Source organism: Sapajus apella, unplaced genomic scaffold, assembly GCF_009761245.1.
Source record: "Sapajus apella isolate SASKATOON/1434 unplaced genomic scaffold, GSC_monkey_1.0 scaffold51, whole genome shotgun sequence".
NCBI classification, from domain to species: Eukaryota; Metazoa; Chordata; class Mammalia; order Primates; family Cebidae; genus Sapajus; species Sapajus apella.
In genome coordinates, this window is record NW_022436991.1 from 5,373,370 (window position 1) to 5,387,136 (window position 13,767).

Sequence of the window (13,767 nt, forward strand, 5' to 3'; positions counted from 1 at the left end):
CCACTGCCTGCTTCTGTAAATGAAGTTTTATTGGAACACAGCCATATCCATTGATTTAGTCTCTTGTCTGTGGTTGCTTTTATGTTATAAAGGCAGAGTTGAGTGGTTTCAAAGCTATTTTAAATATTAACGTCTGGCCTTTCACTGAATATAAACTATAAAACCTGGTGGATTACAGGTGCATAGTATTTCTTTAACCCTCAACCCTGACTCTTCATTCTGTCTCTGCCAATGACTTGCTGTGTGTTCTCAGGTAAGTCCCTTACCATCTCTGGTCCTGTTTCCTTCAGAGTTTGGTTGATAGCAGTGGTCCTCAAACACTGCATCATAATCATCTGGGAATGTTTTTGCAGCCTCACTCCCAGAGATGTTGACTCAGAAGGTCCTTTTGCTTTAGACAAAGTCTCGCTCTATCACCTAGACTGGAATGCAGTAGCACAATCTCAGCTCGCTGCAACCTCCACCTCCTGGGTTCAAGAGATTCTCCTGCTTCAGCCTCCTGAGTAGCTGGGACTACAGGTCCATGCCCAGCCTGGAATCTGAATTTTTCAGAGTACCAGACATTCTGATTCCTTGTGAGTTTGCGAGTTGGCTGAAATATGAAAGAGGCAATAGGGCGTGGTGGAGACTGCAGTGAGCAGAAGTTAGGTGCTGCCTAAAGAAACAACCAGTTGTTAGCACGTGGAGTGTGGGCCTGGGGTTGCCAGATCAATTGCTGTTTAAGGAGAAGCCAAAAGAATTTCTGGAACTCTTTGATGTTTTCAATACTGCCAGCTCATTCGACTTTAAAACACTCCGCTGGCCAGCTAAAAGATGTCTGGAGGCTGTATTTGCCCTAGATTACTAGGCTGTGACCTCCAGCAAAATGATTTCCAAGATCCGTCTCAGCTATTACCATCTAAGATTTAACTTACGTAGCGGACATCTAAATGATGCTTATTAGGTGCCTATCCTTGCTTTAGATACTATGCACAGATGAATTCATGTAATCCTCCTCACACCCTTATTATAACCTATGGGAATTCATTCAGGGTGGTGGCAAAAATATTAAGGGAAAATTTATCAGAGAAAGCTGTATCTATCATATAGAAAAAACCCTTAGGCCTTCCAAAAGGGTTTCAGACTTTATTTTCACCCTGAGTGAATTCCCATGTCAACCCATTTTACAGATGTTGAAACTGAGAACATAGAGGTGCAAAAACTATGGGAGCTACTTTGGATCACATAAGATATTTGGCTGTAACCACAAGATATGCCCTTAGGTTCCCCCCTACCCCCGCACCCCCATCACTTGCTGATGTGGCTTTTTTTGTTAATTCCACGAGTGCAGCAGACAGCCCGGCCTACCTTCTTTGCCCGCAAGTTCGAAGCCGTGGTGAATCAGGAAATCATTGGGCAGCTGGACTATTACCTGTATGGGAACTACCCTGCAGGTACCCCTGGCCTCCGCTCCTACTGGGAGAACGTCTATGATGAGCCTGATGGCGTCCACAGCCTGAGTGATGTGATGCTCACCTTGTACCACTCCTTTGCCCGCCTGGGTCTTCGACGGGCCGAGACGTCACTGCACACAGATGGGGAGAACAGCTGCCGGTAAGCCCTATGGGATGCAGAGAGGGGAGCTGAGAAGCAGGAGGCAGCTCCGGGTACTAGTGGTTGGGGGTGGGGGGCGGCTTCTTCCTCTTTAGGGATCTACAGTGCCACCCTATACTTTCTCTTCCTTTGCCCAAAATTCATCTAACGCCACCTTCCTAGCGTGCATGGCATTTCCAATCCAAGCCATCGCCACCCTTTTCGCTTCACTTTCTCAGATACCAGATCTCCTCTGTACCTGATGATTTTACTCCTTCTTCATGCTACATATATATACTTTAGAAGGAAGCTTCATGGCACCGTATCATATGTAGCCATGAATATACAAAACTTTCTTTGATGGAAAACGTCAAATGTGTACAAAATAGAACAGTGTAACGCCACGTTCCCATCACCCGGCCCTGGCAGTTTCCAACTCAGGTCTGATCTTGTTTCATTTTCATCTTCACCCACCTTCCGCCTCCTCCCAGATCAGTTTGAAGTCAATCCCAGACATCCTATCATTTCAGCCATCAATATTTTAATAATGTATCTCTGAAAAATAACTCCTTTTTAAAAACATTCACCATCATGTCATCATGACACCTAAAAATATCACAAAGAAAATTAATAGGCAGAACTATTGTTTAAACTTCTCAGCCACCACTTACGATCGTCTCACCTGCCAATGCGTCAGGAAAGAGTGTTCTAGAAGATGTGGAAAGAAGAGGGGAGGAGGTAGGAAAATAATTCAACGTCATCCCTCCTCCTCCCGCCTCTTTTCCTAAGCCAGCCAAGTCTTTCACGTCGTGTACCCGTTCTTTTGTTCCGAAGCAATATACATATTGGATATTTACATAATTGCAACAAGAATTTGGTATCCTGTTTTCTTCCCTCAGCATTATACTATTAGCCCTCATTTCTCCACACCGCTGTGTAGCTTCCGCAATGATAATGATTCTTTTTAGTGCCTCCAGTATTCCATTGAGCAGAAGTTTCAGAGTTTGCTTAATCCAGCCCTTCACTGCTACCACTGTCAGTAATGTGCCATTGTAAATAATGTTCTAATGAATATCTTTTTGCAGAAAACCCTTTTTTTCCCATTCTCTTTTCTGATTATTTGCTTAGGATAGATTCCTAGAAGTGCCTCTCATCACTCTGCTTCTTTTCCTCCCTTCTCTGCTCCACAACATAGCAACCTTTTTCCTTTTTGCTTTTTTTTTTTTTTTTAATAGCATCGGTCCCTGACAGAGGGGAAGAAGATTGTTCCCTAACTCTGCAAACACAGGCAGGTTTCCCACCTGGTAGCTGACCCCTAGCCAACAAGGTTTCTACAGGGCTATGACACTGTCTCATCACCTCCGCCCATCCATCAGGGTTCTGATTTAGTTTAAAGGGAGACTAGCCTGGGTTAGGAACCCAGGATCTGCAGTTTAAATGTTACTTACCAGCTAGGGACTCTGGGCAAGTCATTCATCTGAGCTTTGTTTTCCTCATCTATAAAATGAGAAGAGTAATACTCATCATCTTGACATCGTAAGGTTTTATGGAGTTTCAAGAAGACAATCAATCATCAAAAACTACCTGATGGGTTATATCGTGTTATTCCCATTTTAACCGCGTTGTACGTACTAACTGCTGAGTAGTCAGGGAATTGCTGGTATCTTAGTTGCCTGTTGCCATTATGATGCAGCCAACAGTGAACCTACTGTGTACAATGGTAACACCTCCTTGTTCTCTTCCTGTGGTTTTCTTTGCTCACAGCCTCCCACTGCATAGCTAACCCTTCCCAGATCAACAAAGCCCTCCAAGGGCAACCTCCTCTATGACTTATTCAAAGCTCACCCCACACCCACCGTCTCCCAAGCTGAAAGTAGTTCACAGCCTTCACCTCGGCCATGCACAGAGGACTGTCTCTCCCTGCCGCGAAACCACTGTACACAGCCCCAGTACACAGTGCACTGCCTGACACTTAAGAGGCAATAGTCGTTCCATAAAAATGACAATTGAGGCTTCCTAGAATGTATAAGGTAAATGATCTTACGGGAAATTCCAAAAGACACCCCCAATTTATTTAAGGTTGTTGAAAGTTTCTCCTAGTACTCGTTTTGGAGTGAGGCAAGCCGTCGCATTGCCTCGAGCCAGGAATCCTCTAGCATCCACCTCGTTTTTTATTGTAATGGAACTGTTGTGCCTTGCTGTGGGCAAAGCCGATGTGTTTATGAATGGAAGCCTGAAAATAAATCAGGACCAAGGACCCTTATCCCAAAAGGCAGAAGAGAATAGATTTCTAGCCCTGAGGCATCTGGGGAAACAGCAAGTGAAAACTTTAACAGTCTCATTTTATCTGGGTAGTTTAGGCAAATTGTGCCTTTCCAGTCTATAAAATAACCTTTCATTAAATAATGTTTATTGATTTTGTTTTTCTCATTATAAAGTAAAAATGTGCATTGCAAAAATTCCTGAAATGGCAGATTGAGAGAATAAGAAAATAAAGCTTGCTTGGAATCCACCATCCAGAAATAAGGATGTCAGGATTTTATTTCAGGACCCCAAATTCACATGCCTTCCAGGGCCAGAAAAGCAGCACTAGAATCACTCAGCGTGGCGCCTGCAAAATTGGCTGACCGTGGGAACCTGGAAGTCCATGGTGCTGAAGTCCAGTACATCCCGTGGGAATGTAGATTTGGAGTTGCTAACCAATTCTCCTGATTTTTTTTTCAATGCTCCTGTTTTATTTAAATAAGAAAGAAAAACACCTTTGGGCCAAACGAATACTTCTATGGCATTCCTATAGAGCATTGTACAGCATCTTACTTTTCTCTTTTGAGGCATTAACAGTTTTCATTACTTAGATACCAAATACAGTCAGGATGACGCATCAGAGGGCTTTGTGTTCAGTCCCTGGTTACAGGGACTGCAGATGTACCTTAGAAGCATAAGGCTCCAGAGGAAATCCTTCTAGAATTTTCACCCATTCCATAAGAACTGATTGAGTAGCTACCATGTGTCAGGCTCTGTGTTAGACACTGAGAATTCAGCCTTGACCCAGGCAGACCAGGCCCTCCCATTCTAGTTTGAACACAGACAGTACCTAAGCACCAGTAAACCAGAACAAAAGATCAGTGAGGTTAATGCTCTGCAAAAAATGAAGATGAAGTCACATGAGAGTGACACGTTGGAGGCAGCAAGAATGTCCCGTGCAAAAGCCCTGAGGCAGCAATGAGCTTAGCTTGTTCAAGGAGCCAAAATAAAATCCCTGTGGCTAGAAGCTGGTGGATTACAGTAGCGGGAAACAAAAGGCGGCTAGAGAAAGCAGCAGGGCGTTGTGGAGCAGGTAAGGAGTTTGGATTTTATTGCAGGCATTAAGCAAAGTACATGTGGCATTTAAGTGGACGATGATGGACATGGCCACTATGGGAACAGGTTTTAGTGGACAAAAGAAAGGGGGTGACAGGGAAGTTCCTGCAAAGGTCCGGATCCAAAATGATGGTGGCTTGGACCAGGATTCTGGCAGTGTGTAAGGGGAATAAAGATGGAAGGGGCCAGGCGCAGTGGTTCACACCTGTAATCCCAGCTACGTGGGAGGCTGAGGCAGGGAGAATTGTTTGAACCTGGGAGGTGGAGGCTGCAGCAAGCCGAGATTGTGTCACTGCACTCTAGCCTGGCTGACGGAGTGAGAGTCTGTCTCAAAAAAAGAAGAGAGGCAAGTAATCAAAGATTGGCTTCTAGGATTTTTGACTGCTGCCTTCTGGAAACAGTTTCTTCCTTTGCCTCTCATGACAACAAGTTATCCTGCTTCACCCACCTTACACAACACAAACTGATGGTGCATTACTAGTCTGTTGTCACAGTAATACTATGTAACAGGGCCGGGCGCAGTGGCTATCGTCTGTAATCCCAGCAGTTTGGGAGGCCGAAGCAAGTGGATCACTTCTGATGTTGGGAGTTCAAGACCCCAGTCTGACCAACGCGAAGAAACCCCATCTCTACTAAAAAAACAAAATTAGCCGGGCATGGTGGTGCATGCCTATAATCCCAGCTACTTGGGAGGCTGAGGCAGGAGAATCGCTGGAACCCCGGAGGCAGAGGTTGCCGTGAGCTCAGATCATGCCATTACATTCCCACCTGGGCAACAAGAGCGAAACTCTCTCTCAAAAATAAATAAATAAATAAATAAAAGCACTGTCTAACATACAACTCCCAAATCACACTTTTGAACTATACTGCTCAAGTTTGCAGGTCAGCTGGACAGTTTGCCCCATCTGGGCTGGTCTTGCTCCTATATCTGAGCCAACCACAAGTCTGCAGGGCAGCTCTGTGGCCCTTGGCTGGGAATAGTTGCCTGATTCTAGGATGGCTTCAGCTGGGACACGTCGAGTAGCTCTGCTGGTTGAAATGTCTCATTCTCCAGCAAGCTAGCCCAGGCGTGCTCTCACGGTGACCTCAGAAGAGCAAGAAAGCAAACAGAAATGTGCAAGCCATCTTGAGGCCCTGACTCAGAACTGATGTGACAGCCCTTCTATTGCTTTCTGTTGTCCAAAGAAGATTCCAGAGGTAGGAAAATAGGTTCTACCTTGCTGGTACAAGGAAACTTGCAAAGTCACATAGAAGAGAGCCTAACATACAGGAAATGTGAGATTTGGGGATATTAATGTAGGTGGCCACTGGCTCTTTCATGACACTCTTTGCTGTCCAATACGGTAGCCAGTAGCCACAGTGGCTATTTAAGTGTAAATTAACTAAAACTCCAATTTAAAATTTAGTTCCTCAGTCACGTTGGCCACATTTCAAGGGCTCAGCAGTCATATGTTGCCAGTGTCTACTTTATCAGACAGCACAGAATACTGGTCAGGTGACAGGTACACCAGAATTTCACAGATCACCACTATAGAACGTATTCATGTCACCAAATACCACCTGTTCCCCAAAACCCTATGGAAATAAAAAGGTTTTGGCCGGGTGCTGTGGCTCATACCTGTAATCCCAGCATTTTGGGAGGCTGAGGTGGGCAGATCACTTGCAGTCAGGAGTTCGAGACCAGCCTGGCCACCATGGCAAAACCCAATCTCTACTAAAAATACAACAATTAGCCAGGCGTAGTGGTGCATGCTTGTAATCCCTGCCACTCAGGAGCCTGAATCGGGAAAAACACTTGAACCCAGTAGGCAGAGTTTGCACCGCTGCACTCCAGCCTGGGCAACAAAGCAAGACTCCATCTCAAAAAAAGATAAAACATTTCTGTGATCGCAGGAGGTTTTGTGGGACAGCCCTGACTAGATTTTGCTGCAGTGGTTGAATCACAGAACAATCCCTGGACTTTCTGCTCCCAAAGTCAAGATTTAGAACAGGTTTGTATGAACTGTGAATGCCCAGCAAATTATCTGAAGACTGTGCAAGTTATTTTTTTTATGCTCTCCCCAACCCCGCCGCCCGGAAGGCATCCCAGTAACAAGGCAGTGATTTCAGGAGACGCGTGAATACAGGAAGGCAGCTTCCCTACCTGTTATAATGGGACATAAAGACTTAAAACTTCAGATCAGGACCAGAGGGAAGGCTGCGTTTAGCTGAGCAGGAACAATGATTTGTGAAATGCTCTTATGAGGGACCCACAAGCACCTTCTTAATGCTGTGCAGTTTACACATTGCACTAAGCGGCAGTTTTTTATCTGAACTAGGAAAGATACCGAGCCAGACTCCTCCCAGGTACTCCTCTTTCTCTGCTTAGCTTCCCTGCCCCTTTCAGCCAGTAAGCTTTTGTGGATCATAGACATGCATCTTAAAACAACAAGCCACCTATGCACGTATGTGAGTATGTGTATGTGTGTTTATCTCAGATTGACAATCATTGTTAAAGATGATAACTACTGTCAGTGGTGAGGACTAGGAGAGCATAAATCAGTACTTCTGAAATAGTTAAGCTGCAGAGGCGAGGAGCCTCTTGGAGATTTAAACAGGGAGAGAGATGAATGAAAGGTTTTGCTCAAGGATGTTTAACACAGCACCGTTTAGGAAAGCAAAAAATTAGAGTTATCCAATGATAAGGAACTTGCTTAATAAAATCTGGTATTAAGTACAATGAAATACTCTGCATCAACATACACAAAATCATGTCTTCAGAGACTTTTCAAAGATGTGATAATCCTCAGGAAATACTATGGAACAAAAACAGAATAGGATACACAGAAAGATGCCAACTCTGTAGTGTTTATGCAAATCGATGCTTAGAAAATCAGGCTGAAGGGAAATCCATCAATATGACAGTGTTCACACACCATTTTCACTGCCCAGTACCAAGCATCAGCGCACTGATAAGTATCTGTGAATTGACATTATTTATGGGAAGAGGCATGGAAAGCAGTCATTTTACTTTCTTTGTTGTGCTTTTCTGCGGTCAGCATATTTTTCATTTGTAATCAGCAAAAAAAAAAGTATTCATAGTCATTGAGATCATAGATACCTAGGGAGCAGCTTTCAGACAGATAGAAGGAATATGGTAGACATTGTACACAATGGGGACGGCGTTAGGAACAGGACTAGCATGGTGGGTGGGGAGCCTCCCTGTGATCCGACACACCTCAGGCCTTAACCCATGAGCACCTGTGTTTTCAGGTATTACCCCATGGGCCACCCGGCATCTGTCCACCTCTACTTCCTTGCCGACCGCTTCCAGGGATTTCTGATCAAGCATCATGCTACCAATCTGGCCGTGAGCAAACTCGAGACTCTGGAGACGTGGGTGATGCCAAAAAAAGTCTTCAAGATCGCAAGCCCACCCAGTGACTTTGGAAGACTTCAGTTTTCTGAGGTAAGAGGCCAGGTGGGGTCACATTGCATCGTCTTTTGCAGTTCCCTTGGCCAGGTTCTACTCCGCAATCTGACACTTCTAGTTGGAGATGGAGGAGAAGAGGACTTGGAGATCCCTAAAGATAAGCTAACCCTGTGCCTGGAGAAGGTTGTCCAGCCCCAGTCACTGGCACCAGCATCTTAAACAGGAAAGGATCAGACCAACTGGAACATGGATGTATTTTTTAGAGTACAATTTCTGCTCCTCTGAATTTTTCATCCTAGCCAGTGATGACTCCTAAACCAATGTCAGTAATAAACCAGTTTTTTAATGAAGTAGTGGTACCAGTCCCACATGTTACATAGTGGACAACTGAGGCTTATAGGGATCCAAAGATTTTCTGGTTTGCTAGGAAGTGGGAGAGCTCAAAATTCAACCTAAGTGTCTTTGGCCACAAATCCTCTGCTTAGTTGTGGTTTTGTCTCGCCAGGTTTTAGCATACATGTATTAGATTAGCTCAAGGTACATACCAGATCAGTCATTGAATACATGATTAGATGAATGCATGGATGGACAGATGCGTCGCATAGCTAGCATTTTTTGATCGTTCTGATCCAAATCTAAATGATGTCCCTTCAGAGAAGCCTTCCCTGGCCACCCACATACACCGCCACAATAGCTGCATTCTCCACCCGACCCTTCCCTATTTTAATGCTTTTTCTTAGCATTTACTATCTAAAATTATCTTGTCGCGTTATCTGATCACTCATTGATTGTTCAAAAGAGAGTTGGAACTGTGTCTCCCTCATTCACTGCAGTATCCGCAGCGCAGAGAGGGTACATCGTATTTGTTGACGCTGAATAAGACATTTGAATGGATGAGTGAGTGCACTTGGGTGGTGGTGCAGGAAGGAAAGGGAAGCATGACCTAGCCCGGTGCGTGGTGCCCACACAAAACTGCAGCACCTGTTTTCTGCCCTCCTCATGTCAGTAACTGCTAAGGAGGTGATTTGTCACAGTGATTCTGACTGCTGGATTAGGGACCAAGAGTCTAACTGTAGAATATGGTGCCTCTTGAGGGGCTAGGAGCATGTTGGGGAGAGGGGGAATCCCACCTGCTTATGTTTTCCTTGCCAGTCCTTCTTCAGCCCCTGCGGACCCCCTGACTAACCTTTGCTCCATGAATGTATCCCATGACATACAGGCACCAGCGCCAGTTTCTTGTTAAGCCACTGTTTTCAATTAAGGCTCCCAGTGGATTTTCTGGATGTGCACTGCCAAGGGAGCCCAGTCCATAAATTACTGGTGTCAGGGGGCAATTAGACACTGCCCCAGTTGGATTCGATGCTAGGGGCCTGAGCAGCCAATTGACAACATTAATGTCCCATTAAAGAGATGAATGCCTGGTGTCTGGGCTCTCCCTGCTTATCAGCCTGCTATTGGGCGACTGGGTGCTTCTGGTAGTGACAAATGATGTTGGCCCCTCCATGGCTAGTGCTTTGGGGGAGGGTCCTTACTACATAGGTCTGGTACTTTTGGTGTGAGAACCACCAAGATCACAGGCAAAAGTAACAGCATGTAATGCAGAGAGCCCTAACCTATATATTGAATTTTTTCTAATGTCTCAATTAATTTTAATGGCAAATGAACAAAAAGGCAAGGAAGAACTCCAGGTCCACTCTGTGGGCTACTTAGAATCTCCTTGGTGTTAGCACCATCCCAGGGCCTTGCATCCCAGTGCCTGGCTCATGGCAGGTGGTCAGCGTGGCTGAACAGCTTGAATATATTTCTCAAATCCATGGGAATCCCATGCTATTGACTTGAAAAAAAAGATGCTCATTCTTTCCACAGGTTGTCACTGAGTGTCTGCAGTGTGCTAGGTTCAGGAGGGATCACGGTGAACCAAACCAGGACCCTGTGATCATGGAATTACAGTCCAGTGGGGCAGCCAGCCAGCAAGTGAGCAAATAGATACACAAACACAGCTCAGCTAATGACAGGTATTCTAGAGAAAATAAAACTTCTTTCACGTGATTGCCGGGGACTCAGACATTGATGGGGACAAGCTTCCATAGGATGATTCACCCAGGGAGGCTATTCCAAGGAGATCACTGCAGAGCGAACATCTGTAACAGAGCCAGTCCTGGGGAGAGCTGGAGCATTCTGAGCAGAGAAGAGTGTATACAAAGGCCCTAAAGCACTGGGAATGAGCTAGAAATACTCGAGTTGCAGTGATACCAATGTGCTGAGTGCAACAACTGAGAGGGAAACTGGTAGAAGAGAAGCCTGAGAGAGTAGAGTGGTCTTGTAGCCCCTGGAAAGACGTTCAAGTTGTATTTTAAATGCAATAGAAAGATAGAAGGAAAATGGCGGCTAGGAGGCAGGACCAACTTACAGCTCCCACTCAGATGGACAGAGCAGCATGTGGAGCCCCACATCATGAACTTTTGCTCCAAAAACTACTGCAGGAGCATGCCGGGAAAGACGAGAGAATCCATAGAGCCTTTGAGGAAGGTAGGTTGCCACTGCAGGCTCTGTGGGACAGCAAAGGAACTGTGAGTCAGCTTGCTTTCCTAACTGGAGGCTCGTAGCCTGGGGCAAGTTCTCAGCCCTGCTCACCGGGTGCCTGGAAGTAAAATGGGTTCTGTTGAGTGGTGGCGCAGTGGGACTGAAACCGGCCTTCCGGGGTGCATGGGAGCTGGGTGAGGCGTGTGGCTGCTGGCTTTCCCGCACTTCCCTGGTGACCTGTGTCCCTCAGCAGAGACAGGGATTACTGACTCAGCAGTAATCCCCCAGGAACATAACTCCATGGACTGAAAACCACACCCCCGGCCCCCACTGCAGCCAGAGGAAGCCCTGTCCATCTTTCTCTCCCTGCCCTCGTAAAGGACATAATCTCTTGGGAGCTCTGACCCACCACCTGACCCTAGGGCAAGACTATCCTCCCTGTACAACTGCAGCTGATGCGCTCTTGAAAGCGCCACCTCCTGGCTGAAGGCCAGCCAACACAAAAACGGCACACTTAAAAATGAAACCAAGGGGCCAGGTGTGGTGGCTCATGCCTATAATCCTAGCACTTTTGGGAGGCCAAGACGGACAAATTACTTGAGGTTAGGAGCTTAAGACCAGCCTGGCCAACATGGTGAAACCCTGTCTCTACTAAAATAAAAAAATTAGCTGGGCATGATGGCGTGTGCCTATAATCCCACTACTGGGAAAATCACTTGAACCCAGGAGACAGTGCCTGCAGTGAGCTAACACCACTGCACTCCATCCTAGGTGGCTGAGCAAGACTCCATCTCAAAAAAAAAAAAGAAAGAAAGAAAGAAACCAAGGACCCTGGCAGAATCCATTTCATTCCCCTACTACCTCCACTACAGCAGGTGCTGGTATCCACAGCTGAGAGACCTTAAAACAGATCACAGCATAGGACTCTCTGCAGATACTCCCCAGTACCAGCCCAAAGCCTGATAGCTCCACTGGGTGGCTAGATCCAGAAGAGAAATAAGAATCACTGCAGTTCTGCTCTCAGGAAGCCCAATCCCTAGGAAAAAGGGGAGAGCACCATGTCAAGGGAGCACCCTGAGGGACAAAAGAACCTGCACCCCAGCCCTTGAGCCCCAGATCTTTCGTCCAACATAGTCTACCCACATGGGAAGGGACCAGAAAAACAATTCTGGTAATATGACAAAATAAGGTTCTTTAACATCGCCAGAAGATCACCCTAGCTCACCAACAATGGATTCAAATCAAGAAGAAATCTCTGAATTACCAGAATAAGAATTCAGATATTCAATTATTAAGCCAATTAAGGAGGCATCAGAGAAAGGTCAAGTCCAACTTATAACATAAACAGAAAACAGTCAACTTCTGAAAAAGGAGAACACACTTAGGGAATTGCAAAATGCACTAGAAAGTCTCAGCAGTGGAATCAAACAGAAGAAAGAATTTCAGAACTTGAATGACAAGGCTTTCAAATTAACCCACTCCAACAAAGACAATGAATTTTTTAAAATGAACAAAGCCTTCAAGAAGTTTGGGAGTATGTAACACAACCAAACCTAAGAATAATTGGTGTTCCTGAGGAAGAAGAGAAATCTAAAAGTTTGGAAAACATATTTGAAGGAATAATTGAGGAAAACTTCCCTAGCCTTGCTTGAGATCTAAACATCCAAATACAAGAAGCTCAAAGAACACCTGGGAAATCCATTGCAAAAAGATCATGCCTAGGCATGTAGTCATCAGGTTATCTAAAGTCAAGATGAAGGAAATAATTTTAAGGAGAAAAAGCATCAGGTAACCTATAAAGGAAAACCTGTCATATTAACAGCAGATTTCTCAGCAGAAACCCTATAAGCTAGAAGGGTCATATCTTTAGTCTCCTTTAAACAAAACAGTTACTAGCCAAGCCTTGTATATCCAGCAAAACTAACTTTCATAAATGAAAGATAGTTTTTTTTTTTACAGACCAATGCTAAGAGAATTCACCACTACCAAGCCAGCACTACAGGAACTGCTAAAAGGAGCTGCAATGTTGAAAGAAATCATCAATATAAACCAAAATAGAATCTTCTTAAAGCATAAATCTCAGAGGACCTGCAGAACAACACAATAAAACAAACCAAGGTTTTCAGGTAACAAATAGCATGATGAATGGAATAGTACCTCACTTCTCAATACTAATGTTGAATGTAAATGGCCTAAAAGCTCCACTTAAAACACACCGAATGGATAAAAATTCAACAACTAAGGATCTGCTGTCTTCAAGAGATGCATCTGGCACGTGAAGACTCACATGAACTTAAGGTAAAAGGTGAAAAAAGATACTCCATGCAAATGGACATTAAAAGTGAGCAGACGTAGCTATTCTTTTCTTTTTTGAGATGGAGCTTCGCTCTTGTTACCCAGGCTGGAGTGCAATGGCGCCATCTCGGCTCACCGCAACCTCCACCTCCTGGGTTCAGGCAATTATCCTGCCTCGGCCTACTGAGTAGCTGGGATTACAGGCACGCACCACCATGCCCAGCTAATTTTTTGTATTTTTAGTAGAGACGGGGTTTCACCATGGTGACCAGGATGGTCTCGATCTCTTGACCTCGTGATCCACCCGCCTCGGCCTCCCAAAGTGCTGGGATTACAGGCGTGAGCCACCGTGCCCGGCCCAGGAGTAGCTATTGTTATCAAACAAAACAAAACCTTAAAGGAACAGCAATTAAAAAAGACAAAGAGGGACATTCTGTACTGATAAAAGGACTAGTCCAACAGGAAAATATCACAATCCTAAATATATATGCACTAACACTGGGGCTCCCAAAACAATTACTACTATACCTAAGGAATGAGATGAACAGTAACACAGTAATATTGGTACACTTCACCAAAACAGAAAATCAATAAAGAAACGATGG

General features: G+C 45.0%; 1 protein-coding gene across 1 annotated transcript in view; it reads left to right on the forward strand.

Annotated features, from left to right (window-relative positions):
* The window catches only part of XYLT1 (xylosyltransferase 1), a gene marked incomplete at its 5' end in the record, with an annotated part of 256,894 nt that overhangs the window by 222,500 nt on the left and 20,627 nt on the right, over positions 1-13,767 (forward strand). Inside the window, 2 exons of the mRNA XM_032242703.1 lie at positions 1,331-1,593; positions 8,185-8,380. Coding sequence (XP_032098594.1) covers positions 1,331-1,593; positions 8,185-8,380 — 459 coding nt within the window. The remainder of the gene's footprint in view (positions 1-1,330; positions 1,594-8,184; positions 8,381-13,767) is intronic.